Source organism: Oryctolagus cuniculus, chromosome 14 (assembly GCF_051225735.1).
Source record: "Oryctolagus cuniculus isolate XC-2025 breed Fujian yellow rabbit chromosome 14, ASM5122573v1, whole genome shotgun sequence".
In the NCBI taxonomy this organism is placed as follows: domain Eukaryota; kingdom Metazoa; phylum Chordata; class Mammalia; order Lagomorpha; family Leporidae; genus Oryctolagus; species Oryctolagus cuniculus.
Window position 1 is genome coordinate 45,929,189 of NC_142880.1, and position 22,462 is coordinate 45,951,650.

At 47.3% G+C, this 22,462-nt stretch overlaps 1 protein-coding gene and 1 long non-coding RNA gene across 9 annotated transcripts in view; one reads left to right on the forward strand and one right to left on the reverse strand.

The window, feature by feature from the left end:
- Positions 1-22,462, reverse strand: part of MYO10 (myosin X) — a 106,877-nt gene that overhangs the window by 16,510 nt on the left and 67,905 nt on the right. For all 8 annotated transcript variants that reach the window (XM_008262082.5, XM_008262083.5, XM_089312648.1 and 5 more), the window contains 9 exons: positions 19,530-19,636; positions 18,569-18,778; positions 18,175-18,214; positions 16,624-17,508; positions 15,752-15,875; positions 11,181-11,424; positions 6,397-6,492; positions 1,278-1,371; positions 508-563 (listed from right to left, as the gene is read on the reverse strand). In XM_008262082.5, the coding sequence (XP_008260304.3) occupies positions 508-563; positions 1,278-1,371; positions 6,397-6,492; positions 11,181-11,424; positions 15,752-15,875; positions 16,624-17,508; positions 18,175-18,214; positions 18,569-18,778; positions 19,530-19,636 (1,856 nt within the window). The remainder of the gene's footprint in view (positions 1-507; positions 564-1,277; positions 1,372-6,396; positions 6,493-11,180; positions 11,425-15,751; positions 15,876-16,623; positions 17,509-18,174; positions 18,215-18,568; positions 18,779-19,529; positions 19,637-22,462) is intronic.
- LOC149122313 (uncharacterized) lies at positions 19,547-21,913 on the forward strand. The gene is made up of 3 exons (XR_016220108.1): positions 19,547-19,684; positions 21,228-21,341; positions 21,789-21,913. It is a non-coding gene; the product is annotated as an uncharacterized LOC149122313 (long non-coding RNA).

Below are 22,462 nucleotides of genomic sequence, written 5' to 3' on the forward strand. Positions count from 1 at the left end.
GCAGGCCAGAAACAGAATTTACAAACAGTAAGGAGACAGAGATGACAAGGACAGAGCTTGCTGGGTCCACAGAGCTCACAGATGATTTTGTCTTCATAAAGACCACCGGGAAGGGGCAATGTCAGGCCGAGTAGATGTCTGTGCTTTGCTTTAAGAACACTCTACAAGGCCAGTCTATCAAAATCCTTTTCAAGTTCATGTTCAGCTTAGAAGGGAACTGCAACCTCCCTAGGTCTGAACACTGTTTGCCCAAGTAGCTGTTTTCTTCCTGTATGAATCCCAAGCTGGTCCCTGCACCCCAGTAAAGATGATTCCTCTCTGGCTTTCCTTTTGAATTGACTGTCTGAAGTAGGTTTCCACATCTCCCCCAGTGATCTGAAGATACCAGGAAAGACTCCAAGATGATGTCTGGGTATCAAGGAGGATGCAGCCCAGGGCGATTTCACAGTCCATGGGAGAGGGGCATGGCCAGGTGGCTCAGCCACCTGGGGCCCTGTGTGAGCTTACCTATCAGGGCTGTCAGAAGCACACACGGAATCAATCAGCCCCACATCCAGCGTGCCCTGGGAAGGAAGAGAAGGCATAGCAGGTGAGAAACATTGTCCAGAGGGGTGCACGTGATAGTCAGAGCCCTGGATCCCAGCTCCCTGAGGCAGTCTGTATTGTGACAGAACTGCAAATTAACCGTTACCCAAGACAGAGTCCCTCCATGTGGTGGAGAGAGACAGCACTGAGACGGGGCAGAATCTAGCCACAGTCTTAGTTCATGATTCACTCCTGTTCTCATGGTATATTCAGTGAAGGGCGCTCATGAACTTCTTTCAGATCGTACACATTCTCTGACTTCAACCATGGTCTTTTATTAAGTTAAAACTTTAAAGTGTTTCTTATCTACAAATAAAACTATTTCTAACCTAGGATTTTGTGATTTTTGGATAAGTCTGGGATAGAGTGAAGACACAACACATAGAATTCAGATTTCATCAAGTCCTTTGAAAGAAAAGTGCCATGTTTTCCACAACTTCACACGGATGGGGTTTTGTTGTTGTTGTTCCTTTACAGGTTTGGGGCACGAGAATCTGCAGGCATTCCTACTACTATAGGCAACATAAGCTATACTTGTGTTGCACATGATTTTTAACTCAAAAGGTCCTGTTTTTCTGTTTAATCATTATACTGTTACTTTAAAAAGAGAGAGAGAAATTGTCTGCAAAGTCCCAGTCCTGCCTTCTCCCCACTGCCCTGACTTCCTTCCCCGGCCCCCTTGGCCCATGTACCACGGCATTCTGTGGGTTGGCCTGCTCGTCATGCATCTCCCGGATCTCCTGGTCGGTGGACGCGTGGACCTGACTCAGCACGCTGAACCACTGGCTGTGGGAAGAGAGCAAGTGTTACGGCGTATTCAGCCTCTGCACCTGCCCAGGGGGGCGCCCCTTCCACATTCCACCACCTGTTTGAATCACCAAGGAGCAAAGCTAAAGAAAAAGCCAGAGTGCTTTCAGTACCACATGTTCCACCTTAGCACCATGGTTCTCTGCAGGGCCCAGAGACCTCCACACACACTTGATGATGAAATTGGCAGCCAATAAACAGCACTCTGGCCTCAGAATCAGCCCATATGGCATTCCGATCTGGCTAAAAAGCCCATGGGAGTTTCTCAGGCATGGAAAGCCAAGACACTGTGAAAAAAATGATCTAAATGAAAGATCTCTGTGAGTGAGATCCCAGCGGAAAGAACCAGCCATCAAAGAAGGAGGCACCTTTCTCTGTATGGAGAAGACAACTTCCAGTTTGATTATGGCCTTGTCTAAATAAGGTCGGAGTTTGTGAATTTAAGAGGCTTCCACATCCTTGACAGCTCTTGACAAGAGCCTTGGGTGATTACTGACGTCATAAATAAGAGTGTCGATTTTTAAATCAACAACAGGAGTCACTGTGCACTTACCCCCCATGTAGGATCTTTGACCTTAATGTTTGTACTATGCTAATTAATGGTAAAACTAGTCTTCAAACAGTACTTTATACTGTTTTTGTGTTTTTATGTGTCTGGGTGCAATCTGTTGAAATCTTTAGTTAGTATATACTAAGTTGATCTTCTGTATATAAAGATAATTAAAAATGAAATTTTTTTTTTTTTTGACAGATGGAGTGGATAGTGAGAGAGAGAGACAGAGAGAAAGGTCTTCCTTTTGCCATTGGTTCACCCTCCAATGGCCGCCACGGCTGGCGCGCTGCGGCCGGCGCACCGCGCTGATCCGATGGCAGGAGCCAGGTGCTTATCCTGGTCTCCCATGGGGTGCAGGGCCTAAGCACTTGGGCCATCCTCCACTGTACTCCCTGGCCACAGCAGAGAGCTGGCCTGGAAGAGGGGCAACTGGGACAGAATCCAGCGCCCCGACCGGGACTAGAACCCCGTGTGCCGGCGCCGCTAGGTGGAGGATTAGCCTATTGAGCCGCGGTGCCGGCCTAAAAATGAATCTTAATGAAGAATGAGATGGAAGAGGGAGTAGGAGATGGGATGGTTTGCGGGTAGAAGTGTGGTTATGGGGGGAAAACTGCTATAATCCAAAAATTGTACTTTTGATATTTATATTTATTAAATAAGTTTAAAAAATAAAAAAATTAAAAAAAAAAAGAAATTGGCAGCCAATAAAGAAATCCTCCACTCAATTCAGAATACTTAAACCAAGTCTCCGTATTTAAGACATAATTTATAGATCTAGGGAACATATAGGTGCCTTTCCTTTTTAAAATTTTGTTTTTTTATCTTAAAGGGAGGGAGGGAGGGAGGGAGGGAGGGAGGGAGAGAGAGACCTTCCATCTGCTGTTTCAATCCCCAAATGCCTGCAATAGCCAGAGCTGGGCCAGGCTGAAGCCAGGAGCCAGGAACACAATGTGGCTCAACTACCAGAGATTTCATCTACTACCTTCCAGGGTGTGCATTATCATGAAGCCAGAATTGGAAGCACAGCTGCGACTTGAACCAGAAACTCTTAATTGGGATGCAGGTGCCTGAAGTGGCATCTGAACCACTGCGCCGAACACCTGCTCTCTCTTTTCATTTAAAAAAAAATGAAGTTGAGCCTAGTGGTTAAGAAATTTGCATCCCAGGGCCAGTGCTATGGCATAGAGGATAAAGTCGCTGCCTGCAGTGCCGGTTCAAGTCCCAGTTGCTCCACTTCCGATGCAGCTCTCTGCTATGGCTGGGAAAGCAGTAGAAGATGGCCCAAATTCTTGGACCCCTGAACCCGTGTAGGAGACCCAGAAGAAGCTCCTGGCTCCTGGCTGCAGATCGGCGCATGTCCAGCTGTTACAGCCAACTGGGGAGTGAACCAGCAGATCGCAGATTTTCTCTCTCTCTCTGCCTCTCCTTCTCTCTCTGTGTAACTTTGACTTTCAAGTAAATAAATAAATCTAAAAAAAAAAAAAAAAAAAAAAAAAAAAAAAAAAAAAAAAAGACATTCACATCCCATATCAGAGCACCTGGGTTTGATTCCCAGCTCCTGACTCCAGCTTCCTGCTAATGCAGATCCTGGGAGGCCACAGTGATGGCTCAAGTCATTCAGTTCCTGCCACTCACAAGAGAAACTTGGACTGAGTTCTTTGCTACTGGCTTTGGTCCCAGCCCAACTCACTGTGAGCGTGTGGGTAGTGAACCAGCGAATGGGTGTTCTCTGTCTCTCTGCCTCTGGGTTTTTTGTTTTTGCAATTTCAAGGAAAGGCAACCAATAATACCAGAGTGCCACCCCCAAACAGCTACTCAATGTCTGTTTCTCTCTTCATTCCCGGAATGGGTTTCCAACCATCTGACAGGATTTCTCCCCAAGTAAAGAAAATCACAGGAGAGCTGGAAATCAAAAGCAATTGCTTGCAACAGAAAGCAGACAATTACTTAGACTAGAAGACTCCTTTCCCTTTATTTCAAAGCTGTTTTCTTACTTCCAGCTTCATCAGGATAAGAAAATATGTCAATTCCAGAAAAATCAAGCAGAACAAGTCTGGATGTGACTTTGAACAACACAGGCATGAGGAAAATGACCATGAAGAGCCGCCCATCCATCCACAGCGTTTATTCAGCAATCAGCAAACACGAGAGAGAAGCAGGAGCACCCCTCGCCTGTTTGGGGCTGATCACAACACAGATCTACACACTCCCACTAAGAAATGCAGAGGAGGAAGTACCTGGTATGCAATGAGATATGTAAGTGAAAAAGTAATACCTACATACCAGGGTACTCCAGAAAGCTTGTGGAAAGTGGAATTAAGAGCTTAGTTTACTTTAATGCAAAACGGAATTAAAAGTTAAGTTTATTTGGGCATGTAAAGTACCTACAGGAGAGCACTAAAACCTATCTCCTGGAATTTCTGAAGGAGAAAAATGTGACCCAGAACTAGAAAAGATTCAATTTAAGCAAATGCTTGGGAAACCAAGAGACCAAGGGAAACACTATCTGAATTGCTCCATGAACCCTGATCAGCCAAAAGACAAAACTGCAGTCATTGCTTTACATAGCTCAAGAAATATTTGAAATCAGACAATGAAAAAATATGCATTCAAGATATGGGCCATGTGGAATCACATTCAAAGAAAAGCAAAATTTGCTGTAGTTTTGATCTCTATGGTTAACGCTTAAATTTTCAAATTTCTTTTCCTGAATCAAGTATAACTTAGGATATGAAAAGGACTTGGTAAAAATATGTTCCACTGGTTGGGGGAAAAGTTTTTGGCTAAAATATTCCGAATGTTAAATTTAGCAGGTTCGTTTTGGCATAAAACAGACAGGACAGCTGCCCAGCACTGGGTCTATAATTCATCTGAAAAGCTGTGGGCATTCCCTTGACCACACAAAACCGCCTGTGGTCACTAGGAGTCCCAGACGGAATGATGGGGCAGTAATTCTAGGTCTGCTTGTTTTTCCAGTGTGTTATAATTTATGGGTTCAAACAGGGTTTTAGTTTGTTCCCAGGGGAAGAGCTATTTTCTGATGTCTTTACCCCGAACACTGCTCCCATGGTGTTGTATCAACTCAGAAGCACTCAGAGGGGCAGGCGTAGCTAGAGGTCCTGAGAACTCAATAGAAGGTTCTAACCGAAGGATACGGGCACTGGATTTTACTCATAAACTGGAACAGGTTCTCTAGTGTTGCTGGGGGTGGAAGACAGGAACCTACGTCACCTCACAGACTCATGGGGCAGCAGCGACCAGCAGGATGGAGGCTCCACAGTGTCACAGCCACTATGGGACCTGTGATGTGTCACACACCACACAGTGAATACCTCAACTTTGTGTCCCACCACCTCAGCACCTCAACACAGAAAGCCAAGGTCCAGAAAAGTCAGACAGCTTGCTCAGCTGACAAGGGACATCAATGTGTTCTGACCGCAGTCAAACACAAGCTCCCTAGGAAGCTTAGGGCCCCTGCTGAGGGACTTGAGCGTGCGGTTGGCTCTATCCTTCTTCTGAAGCTCATTTTCCTACTCTACAAAGCATGGATCAACTCCACAGCACTGACATGACAATTAAATGAATTAATGTATGTGAAACATTTAGAACAGCACAGGAAATACAGTTACGTTCTCTCTCTTCCACTGAATAATTTAATGCCAAGAGTTGGTGCTGTGGTGTAATAGGTTAAGCCTCTGCTTGTGGCATCGGCATCCCATGGGACACCAGTTTGTATCCCAGCTGCTTGTCCGATTCAGCTCTCTGCTAATGGCCTGAGAAAGTAGTGGAAGATGGCCCAGCCCAAGTGCTTGGGACCCTACACCCACATGGGAGACTTGGAAAAAGCTCCTGGCTCCTGATCAGCCAAGCTTGCCCGTGGCAGCCATTCAGGGAGTAACCAGCAAATGGAGACCTGTCTACTCTGCTTCTCAAATAAGTAAATCTTAAAAAACAAACAAACAAACAAACAAAAACAAAAACAAACAAACCTTTAAGAGCCACAACACTATCATTTATTTCAACAGCCACCAGTTAATGCTCCCCGCTCTTCTGATCCCCACGCAAAACACAAGCTGTTCCCTTTCAAAGCTGAGAAGCCTCTAAAGGGTAGGCTTAGAGCTCTGAGTAGCAGTGCAATTCACACACGCTGCTGGGTGACAGTTATCAGCCGTGGCCCAGGTCACAAGGGGTCTCTCTAGTGACATCTGCGGTGAGAAATCCCGAACGCTGTGCTGGACATGAACACGTCCACCCTGGGAGAAACTCCTCAAGGGACAAGAACATAAACCTTTTATGACTCTCAGTTCTCCAACCACTGTAATGGAAAAACCCAACTGGAAGACCAATTAAAACCTTCCCAAAGGCAGCAGACAATGAAGGTTCTGTGCCGAGCTCATGAGCTTGCAGGAGGAAGGATGTGGTTAGGACAAAGTCCGCAGCGCAGACCTCACCTGGCATCCTCCGGGGACTCCGCGATCAGGTGGAAGGTCCTGTCGGCCATAATGATATCGATCCCGTTCTCCTTGCTGGTGTTGTCTATGATCTCCCTGCCAAGAAAGCGAACGCAGCAAAAGGACATCAAGGGTGTAGAATTCTGAATGAGAACTGAGAAAAGGAATTCGTGGGAAGCTGACATCTGAGGTGGGAACCGGTCATGTTCTGTATGCACTTGTTCCCCTCATCCTTGGGGGATGTATTCCAAGATGCCTGAAAGCCGGATAACAATGAACTCTAGGTATGCTCTGTTTTTTTCCTGTACAGGTTGAGTACCTCCTATCTGAAATGCCTGAGAATGGAAGTGTCCTGGATTCTGAATTTTTTTTTTAATTTTGGAATATCTGAATATAGACAATAAGGTAACATGGGGATGGAATCCAAGTCTAGACATGAGCTTCATTTGTATTTAATAGACACCTTATATGCAGAGCCTGAAGATGATTTCATATGGTATTTCTGGTGTGGCTATGCTTGGACTGTGATCTGTCACATGAGGGCAAGTGTGGAATTTTCCAATTGTAGTATCATGCCTGTGCTCAAAAAGTTTGATTTGGGAGTACTTCAGATTTCAGATGGAATATATATATATATACTTATGATATATACACATATATACTTATGATATATATACATATTTACATACTTACAAAATTCAACCTATAAATTAGGCATAGTAAAAGGTTAACAACATAAATAATAAAATAGAACAATTGTAACAATACACTGCAATAAAAGTTGTATGAATGGAGTCTTTCTGTCACACACACACACACACATACACACACACAATTCTCTGTATTTTCAGCCTGTAGGGAACTAAAACTGCAGAAAGTGAAATCACAGATCACAGAAGACTACAGTGCTTCCCTCACTCAGTCTTGTTTTTTCTTTCTTTTTTTTTTCAATTTTAAAAATGATGGAAGCAGGGGCCAGTGCTGTGGTATAGTGGGTAAAGCCTCCACCCACAGTGCCAACATCCCATACAGGCACCGGTTCATGTCCCAGCTGCTCTAATTCCAATCCAGCTCCCTGCTAATGCACCTGGGAAAGCAGCAGAAGATGGCCCAAGTGCTTGGGCCCCTGTACCCACGTGGGAGACCTGAATAAGCTCCTGGCTCTTGGTTTCGGACCAGCCCATTGTGGCCACTGGGGGAGTGAATCAGTGGATGGAAGATCTCTCTGTAAATCTTTTTTTTTAAAGAAAATAATGGAAGGGATAGGCTTCTGGATTAATGGTTAAGCTTCTGGTTGGGTTTGAGTCTCGGGTCCACTCCCAATTCCAGTTCCCTGCTAATGCAAAACCTGGAAGGCAGCAAGTGATGGCTCAAGTAGTTGGGCCCCTGCTACCCACATGGGAGACCTGAACTGAGTTCTCTGCTCCCAGCTTTGGCCTGCCCCAGCCATGGCTTTGCCTGCAATAAAGGATAAACCATTGGATTGGGGTTGTCTGTATCTCAAATAAAAATAAAAATGAGGGAAGACTGCTGTGACCTCCAGGGGGAGCCAGGCTCCTCTGTGCTTCTAAGTGGAATGGTGGTGTGGCCAGAGGCAGGCTCTCCCTTGACTTCTCTAGGGAAGGGCCTCTCATACTGCACATCTCCCCTCCCCCTGCAAACTCTGGGGCAGCAGCCCCTACTCCTGCATGCAACTTCCATTAGTTCCTTCTCTGATGTACAATGGAGGCAACACAGTCTGGGGCGAGTTCTTTCCCAAATTCGTTTCAGCTGCTACGGTTCGATGTGTTCTCTTTCCCCTAGTCTCCCAAGGTGACGTGCTGCAAACTTAATCCCCAAAGCAACACAGTTTGGAAGGTAGTATCTGTAACAAGCGATTAGGTCCCGAGGGCTTTGTCTTCATGAATGGATTGGTGCTGGTTAGAAAAGGACTTGAAGCTGCACCTCGCACGTCCGGCTCACTCTTGCCCTTCTGTCTCTGGATGACACGGAAGGAACGCCCTGGCCAGTTACATCTACGTGATCTCAGACTTTCCTGCCTCTAGAACTATGAGCCAGAGAAAGTCCTGTTCATTGCAAATGACCAGCCTGAGTGTCCAGTGGCCTGGGCTGGTGTCTCTGCAGCGTGACTTCCTTCAGGGGCTCACTGGGAGGGGCAGGCTTTGCTGTCAGGGCCTCAACACAACCGTGATCTCGCTCTCACACTGCTTACACCACCAGCGGAGGGGAGCTCTCTGCCTGTCTCTCAAATACATTTTTAAAAAACAGGGAGAAAAGAGAGAAATGGGCACCACTAATGAGAGCCTCTCATGGAGAAAGAAAACCTGAATGATCGTCCTTTTGCTCCAACTACCAATTCACAGGATGCAAATGAGAAGGAGGAACAGGTAGAACAATGCACAGATATGCAATCAGGGAATGCTGGAAACTGCAGGGTAATGCAGCTGATTCTTCAATTATAGACAGCAAGAGAAGATGGAGGGAAGATGTATAAATTAAGGGAGGCTTAGGTTTAGACAAAGTCTAGACCTTATGTGGATTCTGACTTGAAGAAAGAAACTGTAAGACCAAACAAACCTATGCTAACAACTGGGGAAATCTGAACAATGCCTGGAGTTAGAATATTAGGAGATAATATTGCTTTTTGCAAATGTTGTCATGGTATTATGATAATGTACTCAAATGTATACTAAAATATTTACGGATGAAATGATATGTTTGGGATTGGCTTTCACACAGTGTAATGGGGGACAGGTGTTGTGGCACAGCGCATTAAGCCACCACTTGGGATGCCTGTATCCCCTATTGAAGAGCCTGGGATCGAATCTGCCTTACTTCTAATCCAACTTTCGGCTAATACCCTAGGGAGGCAGCAGATGATGGCCCAAGTATTTGGGGTCCTACCATCCAAGTCTGAGACCAAGATGGAGCTTCTGGCCTAGCCCTGGCTGTTGTGGGCATCTGGGGAGTGAACCAATGGAAGGAAGGTATCTCTGTCTCTCTCCCTCCCTCTCTCTGTTACTCTGCCTTTCAAACAAAGAAACTTTAAATAAATAAGTAAGTAAGTAAATAAAAAGAATGTAACTGGTTAGGGGTGGGGGAGCAGGGTGGAGGAAGCTGCAGATGGAGGGCTCTTGGCCATGCAGAGTGGATACCACTGACAGCTGGGTAATGAGTACATGGGTAGCCTTATAGGCTTCTACTTTTCTGGTAGATGAGTAACAGATTTCAAAACATAAAATGAAAAAAAATCTGAATGTGGAGAAACCTTGACCATGCTCTCTAGACTGTGAGAGGTGTGCCTGCAGAGCTAACACTCAGTGTTAACTAATTCTGACAAAGCACTGGGAGAAGACAGCTTCATTAAGCAGCCCAGAGCAAACTGCCACAGACGAGAGAGGCACCCCTTAGTATCTGCAGGACCACAGTTCTGGGACCTCTGTGGATTTGCAGGTGCATGTTAGTCTTTTACACAAAGCATCATAGTATTTCTATTTAACCACATACCTCCTTTCACCCTCCTGCACATGTTAAATCATCTCCTGATTATTTATAACACTTAACATAATGTAGGTGCTATATAAACCGCTGTTTTGTAACCCTACTGGCTAAGGAATGAGGACATGAATAGAAAGTCTGCAACTGGCCACTGCAGACATGACTTTTTCTCCCACAGATTTCCCACCCATGGAGGTGGAAGCCACGGAGAAGGAGGGCTCACTGTACATCAGTTCCCTCTGGTGAAATTCATCACCACGCGATTCTCTCTCAGCCTCCTGGCATTTGTGCACCCGTTCCACAGCATGAATAGACAGGCAGGGCTCAGAGAAGACAGTGGGAGATAACATAGCTGGGCCACACCTGTTGCTGCAGAATTCAGACTCAAATTCCCACAAACGTACTCTCCCTTCTTATGTACCCTACCAAGGCAACCTAGAAAAATCCAGGATTCTGCTATGGGCATTTCATGATCCATCCTTATAAAGTCAAGCACAAAAATGCATTTTCTCTCCTCATTTAACTTTCCACTGAATAATTTTCCAAAGTTGCTGATGCTGCCTGATGAGAAACACTATTTTCTTTCCAAGTCGCATGACTTGGGGAGTTAATTTGATCTCTCAAAGCTTATTTCACCAGCCTTCTAAATATTTGTGGTTGTTCCATTTTGAGTGGAACATGGCTACAGGTTATCCCAAAATAAGTTTGTATGCTCAGTATCCAGTTACCCAAGAAAACCAGCTGTCTCTAACCTCAGCAATTTTCTGACAATACTTAAAACTTTTAAACAAAACTAATAGGCCCTGGATAGGCCAAAGCTTTGGCTCTATATGGGGGTGGCATACAAGGGAGTTGTGTGGGACTCAAAGATGGGCTCTGTTCCCCTCGTTGCTGGGAACAGGATGGCTGGAGTAATCAATACAGGTGGAAGGCCAGTCAGTCTGCTCCCAATGTAGCTAATTTGTCCATAGGACTGAGGAAGAATTGAAAGTGCTACACAGGATTCCCCATTGATTGTTCTCTGTGCACATCCTCCTCTTGACACACACTATTACATTCCCAATGGCTAGTCCATCCTCACAATGAGAGCCACATGTTGGAGCAAATTGTTCACAGATCAATCCTGCTTCCCAGTTTCCTAATCATGCAGTTCACTGAGGTGCATTCTTAGGACTCGCTGAATACCTCCTGCAGGCATTGCTGCAGGAAGGTGCACCACAGAGCCGTGGAATCCTGCAGCCCAGACCACCACCCCGCAAGCCTGCACCTGGGCTTTGTCAACGTACTTGGCCGTGCGGACGTCCACGGTTCCCTTGAGCTTCTCCTCGCTGTCGTTCTCGAAGTACATCAGCTTGGACTGACGGAGGACGAACCAACGCTTCTTCCAGTTTCTCCGGGACAGCGTGGAGGAGCCTCCGCCCTTTTTGTGCAGCCAGCCTTGCTTGAGGGCCTCCTGCTTGGAGCGGAACCACAGGAACGTTTCATCCTTCAGGACGCACCAGCGGCGCTTCCACGAGTTCATTAAGCCACCTGGAGCGCAAGGAAAGTCACTGGAATCAGGTACAACAGTATGTGTAGCGGGTTTTTTTTTTTTTTAGGATTTGTTTATTTATTTGATAGGCAGAGTTACAGAGAGAGAGGTCTTCTACCAGCTGGTTCACTCCTCAGATGGCTGCAACTGCTGGAGCTGGGGTGATCCAGGATCCAGGAGCTTCTGAGTACAGGGATCCAAGCACCTGGGTTACCTTTCACCGCTTTCCCAGGCCATGGGAGCTGTATTGGAAGTGGAGCAGCTGGGACTCAAACTGGCACCCAGTGCCAAAGGCGGAGGCTTAGCTTAATACGCCACAGCACCACCCTGTAGCTGGTCTTAGGTTTCTCCTGTCTTCAACCCTGCCCAGCTGACATGCACTCAGAAGCCTTGGGTCCCAGGTGCACTGGACAGAGACTACAACAGCTCAGCTGAGCTGCCCAGGAGTGTCATCCCTTCCTTATCTTCAAAGCAACTCTTATTCAAAGAGCTGAGAAATCTCTGAGAGGAGCTCACAGAAAGGCCAGTAACAGGCCGACTCTCCAAACCCAGGAGCGAACCATTTCCACGTGGGCAGGTCGTGCATACCTCCAAATGCCCCGGAGATGGTATTATTTTTAAGTGGGGTCCTAAGCTTACACATTTATTTTCTCATTTGGTTACTGTTGGAACAAAATCATCAGTGATTCCAGAGTTTAGTAATAAAACTCAACTTAGATAGGAAAAGAAAATACAGCTTTTTGGATAAACATATATTTTCAAAGAAAAGCGTCATCACCCAACTGTTCTTTAAATAGTAACAGTTGACCCTCAGTATCTAGAGGGGATTGGTTCCAGGGCTTCTATGGATTACAAAAAAAATCCACAGAGGGGCAGGCACAGTAATGCAGTTGGTTAAGCCATTGCCTGGGACATTCTCAACCCATATCAGTGTTGGTTTGAGTCCCAGCTACTCCACATCCTATACAACTTCTTTGTGATGTGTTTAGGAAGGCAGCAGATGATGACCCAAGCACTTGGGCCCCGTCACCCACACGGGAGACTCAGATGGGAGTTCCAGGATCCTGGCTTCAGCCTGGCCCAGCTCTGGTTGTTGCAACATTTTGTGGAATGAATCAATGGATGGAAGATATCTCTCCCTCCCTCCCTCCCTCCCTCCCTCTCTCTCTGTCACTCTGCCTTTCAAATAAATAAGTGAATAAGTAAATGAATGAATGAGTACATTTTTTTAATCAATAGAAGCTCAAGTCCCTAGTATAAAATGGCATAATATTTGCAAATAAAATATACACATTTTTCTGTGTACTTTATATCATCTCTAGATTACATGAGATACCCAATAGAAATGCTATGTAAATAGTTGTTATACTATATTGTCTAGAAAATAACGACAAGGAAATAAATGTATACATGTTTAGCAAAGACACATTTTCTTCCTCAGGATTTCTGATGGTTGTTGGTTGAAGCCATGGAGGCAGAAGCAATGGATATAGAGGGCACCACATAAAGCAACAGACTGAGACTACGAAAGAGACAGAGGAGCCCAACACTGAATCATTGGACTTAAAAAGAAAGGACAAAACTTAACTATAATTCATCTAGTCGAAAACTGCTTTTGGTTGAGAGAAATACGCATATACAGATGTCAACTTTCATAGGTTAAAAAAATTTCTATATTCTCCAGAAACATATACCTTTGTATTCTAGATTCCCCAAGGAGACCCAAATCTGTATCATTTAATACAGCAGAGAAAATACTCTACTTTAATAGCTTCTTATAAAATTGTCCACATGGGTTTTTTTTAAATCAACTAATAATAAATATGACAGCATTTAAACATATTTCAAGTAAATATAATTTCTTTTTATAGATTGGAAAATAAATTTCAAATAGACCTTTTTGGGTAATTTCTTTAGTGACTGCATCACTGATTATAGACCTAAGCCTTACATCGGAAAAAATGAAGCAACAACACCTCTGGTTTGTGTTTAGCTTGCAATGGAAGGACAGTGCACCTGCTTTGTTCAACTTGACATTCTTGTTTCTTATACCTAACACACTCCCTGTTCACGGAGCTGAGACATCTTTTGTGAACAGGCCAAGCTCTGGAGCTCTTCCATAACAAACAGCCAATTTGCCAAGGACTACCAGAATGAAACACAGTTATTTTTCTGATTTGTGACTTTACACTGGGTTTCTCAAAACAAGCTCAGAGGAAAATTCTAGCACAAAATTACTTTACTAATATATCATCTTTAAGTGATACAGCCTATTCCTGTTTCAAAGATTAGAACAGAACTCACGGCAGCCTTCACTGATAGGCAATTTAGTCTGCTACTCTTTGGTTAATAACAGCACTCACTCCCAGGCCTCTCTCTGAATTATGGGTGGCTCTCTTAATACTTCTTAATTTTGAGAATTTGTTCAATGCCATTAATTTCCTAATTGCAAGCATCTTTAGTAGGCTATTAGGCTGGTAAAAACTCATTTATACTCCTAAAATATAAGCCAGTGATCGATTTTCTCTTATTTTTTTTTCCACTTTATTTGAAAGGCAGAGAGAGGGCATGAGCTCCAGAGATGTTTCCCAGAGATTTTCTGGTTCACTTCTCAAATCTTCTGGTTCACTTCTCAACAGCCAGGGCTGGGCCAGGCCAAAGCCAGGGGCCAAGAACTCCACCCAGGTCTCCCATACGGGTGGCAAAGGCCCAGTACCAAGGACTATCAGCCATTGCTTTCCCAGGCACATTGACAGGGAGCTGGACTGAAAGCAAGAGTAGCTTTCAGAACATCTGAACTGGCACTCAGATACAGATGCTGGTGTCACAAGTGGCAGCTTAATCTGCCGTACCGCAATGCCATCCCTTATAGTTCTGACTTTTTATGACTGTGTTTCCCCTTGGACAAGTATTCCAATGCTGGCTATGTCACTTGGTAAGAATCCCTTAATCTTTTTTTATTGCAACACTCCTGTAAAAGTGCATACCAACCAGTGACTTCAGGCTACAGAAGGGTTTCCCAAAACCAAAGCTACAGGACTTTTCATAAGTCCCTTGGGTACCCGAGGCAAGAATGGAAGCATTTGAGGCTCGGAGTTGTGATGCAGGGGGTTAAGCCACCGCCTGTGATGGGCGTTAAGGGCAGTGGTTTGTGTTCCAGCTGCTCTACTTCCAATCTAACTTCCTGCTAATGCACCTGGGAAAGCAGTGGAAGATGGTTCAAGTGCTTGGGCCCCTGCCACCCATGTGGGAGACCCATAGGAAGCTCTTAGCTCCTGGCTTCAGCCTGGCTCAGCCCTGGCAGTTAGAGTCATTTAGGGAGTGAACCAGCAGATGGAAGATCTCTTTCTCTCTGTAATTCTTCCCTTCAAATAAATAAATAAAAATCTTTAAGAAGAAAAAAATGGCAGAATTTGAAAGGCGAATGGTGTTCTTACTAGACTCCTGTTTTAGAAGTGGAGGCAGATGGAGAAGATGACATCAAATGAAAAGGAAAATGTAAGTGAAGAACCAAAAAAATTAGGAAAGACGAAAGACAAGGAAAAAAAAAGGATGCTAACAAAAGAAGAGAGAAGTCAAGTGAAATCAGCACACAGCCAGCCAGCTCCCGAGGAAGCAGGGAAAAAGAACTGGGAAAAATATCTCAAGCAGAGAAGAAGAAAAGAAAAAGGGAATGCAGAAAGGGGACACTGGAGAAGAAAGTGGAGGGCAGGGTCAGTGATGAAAGATGGCTGGAAGACAAGGAGTACAGGAGGAGGGGGAAGACAGGATGGGGAAAGGGCTGTCGGGGAGATGCCGGTCCCCGCTAACCCACCCCCGCCTCACGCTCTGGACTCTCTCCCCATCTGAGAACCAGGAAGGTTCCCTCTTTTTGACAATCTGCCTAAAAACCTCCACACAAACGCTGGTGGCAGTTACAGCTGCTCATTATCCTTGTCACTGGTTTAGGGTGAGAAAGCTGCTGTGTACCATCCAAACGGGTGCTTACTCCTGCCTGCAGAGCAGCACATGCAGGGTTCATTCGAGCGAGAAAGAGAAGACAGAAAGCATGAGACAGGGATGAGCAGGAGGGGGGCGACAGAGCAGACAGAGGGGCTTTGTGCTGCCACCTGCACTAGTGCAGGGCGGGGTCAAGGCCACGCTCAGCGCAGCAAACCCATGCCACCCACCGGGCCTGGTGTGCTCTGCTCACCCACACGGCCTTCCACCAGGTCAGGGATGGGCAGAGTGACCTTCCCAGTCCCCGCCAATTAGCTCAGGGAAAACAGAGCCCCAGTGTTCCATGGCTGGACCCCTCACCCAGGCCCTCGGGGCTGCCAGCCATACCTTTCATGTACAGAAAGCTGTGGAAGTAGGGCAGGGTGACACAGCTGTACACGGAGTCCCGTCGGTATGAGAGCTCGTCGTCCGTGTCAAACCTGGAGTCAAAGTCCTCCTCGCTGTCTTCAAACTGTACAAGGACAGAAAGCACTGAAGACACCGGCACCCATCAACACTGGACACAGGAAGCGACGCTCCCCATTCACAACATCACAGGGGAACGTGGTGATCACGAGAAGTCAGAACTACAAAAGACTAACTCTTGATACCTAAACCTGAGACATACCTTAATCTGAAGGTTATTCTACCATCCTGAAAGGGTGCAATTTTAATCAAACCATGCACGCAAGAGTTAATCCCCCTTCAATTACGATGCTAAAAATATTTTCAAGTTTCAGCAAGTCAACAGAGCATTTAATGCAGGCCCAAAGTGGGGAAAACCCATAAATAACCAGAAGGAGTGTGTTTAAACCCTAAGGATTCTTCCTCCTCACACTCAGTGTACGAAATAACACCATGTGGTGCGGATTATGAAGCTACTGTAAAGAAAGTTCTCCGGCATGCTGCAGGAAACCTTGTTCCAGAGTAGGGAGTGTCTCATTCCCCAGCACAAAGCAAAGCAACCCTAAAGGCCCCATCTAAAATGACACTTCTCGCAACCAAAGGCCAAAGTCTGGGTTTTGTGTTCCACGTGCCACAGGCAAATCAGAGTTCCATCTGCTAACGCAAACCAGAACTAGGAAGGGGCTGAGACCATCTTAAGGCCATGACTGGACGACTGTGTCGGCCGTGGAGGGTTACGCCTCAGTTCCATGATGACGCAACAGCACTTCCACTGCACGGTGGACACAGCCCGGGCAGGTGGCGCAGGTACTCACCGAGGACTGTGCCCCCTCAGAGCTGAACCGGTAGGCACCGGAACTGTTGTAGGTCCCCACGGAGCAGCGGTAGTCTGGGGACCACTGGCTGCCGCAGGAGTTGGAGAAGGTCACGCTGCTACCGGAGGTGATGGCGCCGTCCTCGTAGTCATCCTGATCATAGTCGTAGTCGCCGTCTGGGGAGGGCAGGTCCCCCGCGTTCTGGGGCATGCAGTAGGTGGACTCGCCACTGGAGGAGTTGTGCAGGCTGACCGAGTCCTGCACGGACGGGGCGAGCAGCACCGTGCTGTCCGCGCTGGGGCTGGTGGGGACCACCGTGTCGTTCATGTAGGGGTCCTCCTCGGACGAGTCGTCACTGGTGCGGATGCCGCTGGTGCGCTGGTCAGAGTGGCCGTGCTCGCTGGGGTTAGGGGAGTCCTTGAAGGCGTCGTCGTCGGCCTCAAAGCCCTCGTCAACCTCCTCCTCCGGGTAGGGCTGGCTGAAGTTGAAGCTGGGCTTCTCGCCGCTCGCGCTCTCGGCCAGCTCACTGAGCTCGCCCGAGAACTCACTGCCCACGGACAGGGAGCGCTCGATGTTGCGGACACACTCGTCGATCTCGTCGAAGTTGAGGGACTCGAGGAACTCCTGGGCCGCGCGGCAGGCCTCGTCCTCCAGCCTCCGGAGCTCCTCGTCCCGCAGCTGCTGTAGCTTCTGCAGGGAGGCCTCGGTCAGCGACAGCTCCTGCTGCTCCTTCATGCGTTGCAGGTCCTCGATCTCCTTCTCCAGGCGCAGGATCTCCTCCACCTGCTTGTTTTCCTTCTGCTTCTCCAGCTCCTGGCTCAGCTCTGCTTCCTTCTGGCTCTGCTGCAAGGCCACCAGCTCTTGCTGCTTCCTTGCTTCCTCTTCCTGCACGTGAGGGGAGAAGGGGAGTCTGAGGATGACTCTGCAGGAGGCACAACACCACTCTGCAGCCACAATGAAATGGGTTTCTCACAGGCTCGTGCGTCCCCCCTGAAACTCAGCCCAGGACCTCAGGATGCGACTTTATTTGAAGACAGGATCGTTAAAGAAGTCATTAAATTAAAAAGAGGCTGTTAGGGCAGGTCCTGATCCCATCTGACTGGTGTCTGCATTTAAAAAAGGATCAGGATGGAGAGGGAAGACCGTGTGGGCACAGGGTGAGAAGATGGCCATCGGCAAGCCAAGAGAGCCCTTGGAAGAGGCCAAACCTACTAATAACCCTGAGCTTGGACTGCAGCCTCCAGAACCATGGGGAAAAGCAAGCTCCGCTATTCAATCCACCAGGTCTGGTACTCTGTCATGGCAGCCCCAAGCAAACGAATGTAGTGGTTACGCTGGTTTAGAGGAATCACACTTCTGTGATTCCCACTAAAGCCCTAAGAAACCCACTAATCTTCACCCCCCCCTTGTAATGGGTTAGAAATTACACCGTAAACGTTTCCTCCCAAGTTGTTCTGGGATTTTTAGGTTTGAAACCTGGAGTCACAGCTCTTAAAGGTTGGGAGGGAAGTGGACAAATGAGGGGGGCAGGTTGTCTGCTGCGCGAGTCACCTGCTGGGCGCGGAGCTCTGCTTCTCGTCGTGCTCTTTCTCTAAAAACAGAAGAGAAACAGAAACGTAAAAACTGACAGTAATAAGCCCAGAGCCACTTTTTGGCGAGATCTAACTTAAAAAAAAAAGCTTTGCTAAAGGCAGCTTAGAAATCACAGAGGACAGAGCCTCTTCCTTGGGCAATCCACTTATTTTGTGCAGGAATAAAAATACACACAGAATTGGGTCTTCAGTGCGGCCAGGGAATTTCATATTCCCGCAGCCAAGAAGTCTCCATTTGTTTCCAACAGGAGGCTGTGCAGGTCCGCTGGGAACAACTGCTGCACGCGCAGATGTGGAGCACAAAACCCAGAATGGATTCCTTTGTTTCACGCAGGCAAGGCAGGTCCCCATACCTCTCTTCTGCCTCCCGCTTCCTCTTTTCTTCTTGCTCCCGCTTGGCGGCCAGCAGCTGTCGGTAAACTCGACGGGCGCTCCGGCCTCGGAACTGCTTCTGGAAAACGATGGCTGCGTGTCTCAGGTGCAAGAACCGCCTCCTCAGCAGGCAGGCTCTGCAGTTCTTCTGGATGGTCACGACGCAGTCGAGGACCTTTCTGTACTGTTTTCTGCCAAGGAAAGGAGAGGAGGGAAGAGCCTCAGCCGCCGAGGTCCCCGGCCTGGGGCTATTCAAATGAGTCTGCTTGGAGGGACAGGACAAAGGCACAGGGCCTAGTTCTGGAATGACTCTCATTATGGAGACTTAAGGGAACAAGGGAGCCCCTTGGGTCAAAACAAAACACAAGAAAAACAAAAGAATAACAACAAACCAGAGGGCAGTAAGGCCCTATCACTATCCTGGCTAAGCAAACAATCCAGATGCAGACTTTGAGCACTTGTGGCAGCAAGTGTTGGGTAAACAGGACCCCAAGGGATCTGATATAGTCCCCTGTTCATATGAAGCAGCCGCTACCCCATCCCAGCAGGCCGGCTTTGTGTTGCAGAAAACGGTATAATGTGTGGAGCTTGAAATAAAATGCACATGAAAAGCTGCTGCCTCCCTCCGCAAACAGGAGCAGAATGGGCCTGGGGGGACAAAATGAGAACCCCAGAATAAACAGCTGGGAGCTGAGGAGGCTACAGTGGACAATTTAAATTCCTCGGTAGGGTCCTTGACTGTCACTGCTCTGATGGAGACGTCCACCCTCTCCCACTTCGCCCAGGTCAAGCTAGTCTGGGCTTTCACATAGTGACTTGGAACTCCTGACCCTGGACTGCTGTTCACAGCCAGCTCTGGCTACCTCCCTGCAGACACGCAGTCAGTCGGTGGGGGGAGCACTCCTCTGGGAGCTCCACGCCTCTGCCCCTCAGGCTTCTTACCGCGCCAAGTAGCCCAAGATGTGGGCCCGGATCACCACGGCTGCGTGAGTAACTTCCTCCTCCCGCTGTCTCTCCAGTTTCTGCTCCAAGGATTCTCGAAGGAACACCTGCCCAGGAGGAGGATGACATCTCTATGTCAGAGAGATCTTTTGAGAGTAAGGATTTTCCCCCTCTCCTCCTTTTTTTTTTTTTTTGACAGGCAGAGTGGACAGTGAGAGAGAGAGAGACAGAGAGAAAGGTCTTCCTTTGCCGTTGGTTCACCCTCCAATGGCCGCCGCGGCCAGCGCGATGCGACCGGCGCACCGCGCTGATCCGATTGCAGGAGCCAGGAGCCAGGTGCTTTTCCTGGTCTCCCATGGGGTGCAGGGCCCAAGCACCTGGGCCATCCTCCACTGCACTCCCGGGCCACAGCAGAGGGCTGGCCTGGAAGAGGGGCAACCGGGACAGAATCCGGCGCCCCGACCGGGACTAGAACCCGGTGTGCCGGCGCCGCTAGGCGGAGGATTAGCCTAGTGAGCCGCGGCGCCGGCCTTTTTTTTTTTTTTTTTTTGACAGGCAGAGTGGACAGTGAGAGATAGAGACAGAGAAAGGTCTTCCTTTGCCGTTGGGTCACCCTCCAATGGCCACCATGGCCGGTGCGCTGCGGCCGGCGCACCGTGCTGATCCGATGGCAGGAGCCAGATACTTATCCTGGTCTCCCATGGGGTGCAGGGCCCAAGTACTTGGGCCATCCTCCACTGCACTTCCTTGGCCACAGCAGAGAGCTGGCCTGGAAGAGGGGCAACTGGGACAGAATCCAGTGCCCTGACCGAGACTAGAACCCGGTGTGCCGGTGCTGCAAGGCGGAGGATTAACCTAGTGAGCCGCGGTGCTGGCCATCCCCCTCTCCTTCTGTTTGCTCCAAAGTCACATGGCCATGCTTTCCAGAACAGTCCAGCCTGTTAAGGACTAATACGTTCATTAAATCCAATAAAGACACAGGACAAAAAGGAAAAGCAACAAAAAGGATATATAAGAAGCAAGTCTCGTGGTTGTTATTAGATTCAATAGGCAAAAAATGACTGCCAAATTGCTATCAGTTTCTAAACACTGATCTCATGCAGACTGGAACAAACAGCACTAGTCCTCCATTGATACAGAAAAGACAAAGAAGGGAGGCAGCAGTGGGAGGGCACTCAGGAAATTTCTAGAATGTTCTCTTGCTATCATGTGGAAACCTTTCTTCATGTCTACTAAGTGACTGGAACATTCTGGCTTCAAAGATTTAACTGCACATAAAAATGCTGACATTGAGAATGTAATTCTGGAGCCAGTGCTGTGGCACAGCCGGTAAAGCCACTGCCTGCAGTGCCGGGATCCCATATGGGTGCCGGTTCAAGTCCCACCTGTTCCACTTCCCATCCAGCTCTCTGCTATGGCCTGGGAAAGCAGTAGAAGATGGCCCAAATCCTTGGATCCCCGCACCCACATGGGAGACCTGGAAGAACACCTGGCTCCTGGCTTTGTGTGGGCCAGCTCCAGCCATAGCGGCCATGTGGGGAGTGAACCAGTGGATGGAAGACCTCTCTCTCTCTCTGTCTCTACCTCTCTGTAACTCTGCCTTTCAGATAAATAAATAAATATTTTTTTAAAAAAGACAAAAAATATAAGAATGTAATTCTGAAAACTGAGTTTGAACTGAGAATTAATTTATTTCAGCTGCCTCTCAGTTTGGCTATCTCAAGCATGCCAAAATTGGGACTAAACAAATTGCAGCAACTTGCTGGCCTGTAACTGAGAAAGAACACCTGAATTCTACACTTATCAACTAAGGTAGGTATCTGTGATTGGCTCTAAGAATCAGAATTCCTAAAATATGAAAATATGAAGACCTTCCTTATATCAAAACAGCTTTTAATGTTGCCATTTCAGATTTGATATGTGCATAAGTTTAATTAGTCCCTATTTAAAAATGTCAAATAGTTTTATGCTTTTCAACTAACGGTCAAGATGGGGCATTTTGGTTCTTCCACGATTTTTTATTTAATCCTCCTGAGTCATCCTGGCCTACAGTGATGCACTGTGCTCTCCCCATAGTCCATCTTTCCAGACTATTTCCCCGTCTCCTTCCTGACACTGGGGAAAAAAAAAAAAAAAAAGGCAAATAAAGAGCCTGACCACCTTGTGACTCACGGGAGCCACACCTATTCCTGACCTGGGCTTTTCAACACCTGTGGGACACTGAAAACCTTCCATACAATCTTCTTCCTATTGTCCCAGTGACTGCTCTGCTGCCGTGTGGAGAGATGTGTCTTCAGCATACACACAGAATGTTAACGCAAAAGACGGACACTGTCAGTATCAGGTTTGTTTGCGGGCAGGGAATGGTTACAGCTGTTCAGAAACACGGACTCTCTGCACTCGCCCAAATCATCTAGCAGAGGCACTTCTCGTCAAGCCTGGACTTTAAGGAAGTATTTATAGAGTCTTCCTTTTATTTTTAAGTATTGAAGTTTATTTTTTTTAAGTATTGAAGATGCTAATCATATGCTTTTGCTCTTGTCAGTGTTTATAAGAAAGAATATGGCGGTGACATTAATGGAACCAGGGTCAACTCCGGTGCATTTATTAACCAATGAACAGAAACATTTATGAAGGGCAAACGTCTCCTCCAGCATCAGAAAACCTAAAGGACTTGGCTGGAGTTGGAATCAGAGAAATGCCTGCTGTCGTCTTACGCCCACTGAAACCCCGCTCTTCTGCTCTGCCTGCTGAATTTCTCTCCCGTGTCCTCATCCACATTCTCCGTCACTAACAAAAGGGCAAATGAACAGAGCAAAATGCTTTCAGAGACCTGACCCAGCTTCTTCAGGAACATCCACCCTGAATTCATGAAACAACACGCTGGGTTCCGGGAGCCCTGTGTCACACTGCCATGCCTCCAGGGCTAGCCC